Source organism: Limulus polyphemus, unplaced genomic scaffold (assembly GCF_000517525.1).
Source record: "Limulus polyphemus unplaced genomic scaffold, Limulus_polyphemus-2.1.2 Scaffold197, whole genome shotgun sequence".
Taxonomy (NCBI): domain Eukaryota; kingdom Metazoa; phylum Arthropoda; class Merostomata; order Xiphosura; family Limulidae; genus Limulus; species Limulus polyphemus.
The window spans coordinates 561,410-563,558 of NW_013665807.1; the positions used below are offsets into that span (position 1 = coordinate 561,410).

At 32.7% G+C, this 2,149-nt stretch overlaps 1 protein-coding gene across 1 annotated transcript in view; it reads left to right on the plus strand.

Annotated features, from left to right (window-relative positions):
* LOC111084998 overlaps positions 1 to 2,149 on the plus strand; it is a 103,527-nt gene that overhangs the window by 93,744 nt on the left and 7,634 nt on the right. The window contains exon 6 of the mRNA XM_022381879.1: positions 218 to 334. Within this exon, the coding sequence (XP_022237587.1) occupies positions 218 to 334 (117 nt within the window). The remainder of the gene's footprint in view (positions 1 to 217; positions 335 to 2,149) is intronic.

A 2,149-nucleotide genomic window follows, 5' to 3' on the forward strand; every position in this document is an offset into this window, starting at 1 on the left:
ATCTCGATTCTAATACACATCTCACATGAACATGTTTCTATATAAGTAGTTTACAGGTGTAATCAACGATATATCTTTAAATATTTTGGACTATATCTCGATTCTAATACACATCTCACATGAACATGTTTCTATATAAGTAGTTCACAGGTGTAATCAACGATATATCTTTACATTTTAAAATATATATTAAGCACTTATTTTTACTCTACTACAGATACCCATTGGAAGGCTACGCTCAACCCTTTACTTATCATCCTCAGCGGCATAGTTGGTGGTCTTGTCTTTGTGGCTTTATTAATCGTATGTGTGATAAAGTATCGTAGCAGAAATGGTAAGTTTTCATCATTTCAATATATTCATATTTTCAAGTGGTACCAGGTAATATAAAAAGGAATTGAGAATTAAACTAAACGAGATATGAACATCTGAGTGTGCGCATACATGCCATAATTTCACTAAACTGTGTGTATAAGAAAAAAGCTTCTGTATTCGGTTAACGGTTACATATTAAAACAAACAACCAATCATCCTCACAAGTAATGCATATCACTTTCCTTGTCAAAAAATTGAATTCCAATAAAGTAAAATTTTAGTTAATTCATTTTTATGTGTAACTTCTTTCCAAAATGAATGTTACTTTAGTTTTTGCTGTACTTTCATTGTTTCATAAAACTTTTAAATTGCTTGAATGTTACTTAACCGATAACAACAAACTGATCTATTTTCTCTCACTAGTGACTGGTTATTATGTATTACCTATATGTGTTGTAGCTGCCTATGATGTATACAAACGTTGAGTACTTTATATTAAAGCAATTTCGGAGCTTCACCACATCATTACAGTCCACGTCATCACGTTCATTCTGCCCTGCTACAGTCAAATAGCCTAGTTTCCACTGTAAAAGGCTCTGTCGTAAGGCTGTTATGTTCAAAGTACCCCTTTCTTCCTTGACGAGTTTTCATTATCAACATAGTATAATAGGATGACGATTTCCCAGTGCCAGTCTCAGAAATCATATCACACAGAAATCCACAAAGACTATATCTAGAGGCCAATATTTCTTTGAATGAAATAGCATGAATACCCATTTTATTCTCCAGCTTCTGATTGTATGCATCACTTGAAGTGACATGTCGTGGAAACAGGTTGTCTACACGAGATATTTTCGCTCTTTCAAACAGATATTATTCGATATTTTGTCACGTATTGTTGCCTCGAACGCGTAGAAGGCTATTGCCACTAACTTTTGTGATCGTGGATTCTCGCCAGTCACAAGAAGTCGCAGGGCAAGGATACGATTAGTTGCAGGTTCCTTTTTAAATGGGCCAAGTCTCTTTGTTGATCCATTTTCCTTTGTTTTCTATCATTAAGTACAATGGATATACACGCATTGGAAATTATTGTCTTTATGATTTGAGTATATGAATATTTTGCGTTGGAAAGGGCTGTTACCTACCCTTCCCCCAAACGATCAATCCTCTAAGGTATCACACTAGTTACGAATGCTAAACAATGTCAAATGTAAGTCTGATACATGACATTTCACTGCGACTTTACATTGTCTGTGACTGTCACGGGCCTTGCTAATTTGCATATAGATGTGATTATATGTATATAGGGATTACAGAAATCATGTTGCAATGACAAAATTGTTTACTTCTGTTTGCCGATTTGTTAATTTACGAACAATTCGTATATTCATCTAGTTACAACATTATGACCACATGTACAAATGAATAGTAAAATGTAATAGTAAAATAACTTTTATTAAATATACCACTTCTTAACAGTATCATGCTCTTAGAATTTATTCTAAAGTATTGTCCATGAAAATAACATTCACTAAGCGATTCTTTTTTTTATCTTTAAGCCAAACTTGATAAGCTCAATTCTCCATGAATACTGATTTTTTTTAAATGTGATAAAGATTTCGATATATTGAATTTCTGAATTTGGAGAAAAAAGTACACTTTGAAGAATAAAGGCTTAAGTAACCCTTAAACTAACATGTGCAAATTAGTTTGTATTAATATATATCAATTTAATAAACCACCACACCATATTTTCTAATCAAAAATGAATTTATAAAACACTTTTCGACACTTTTTTGTTTGTTTTGAATTTCGCGCAAAGCTACACGAGGTC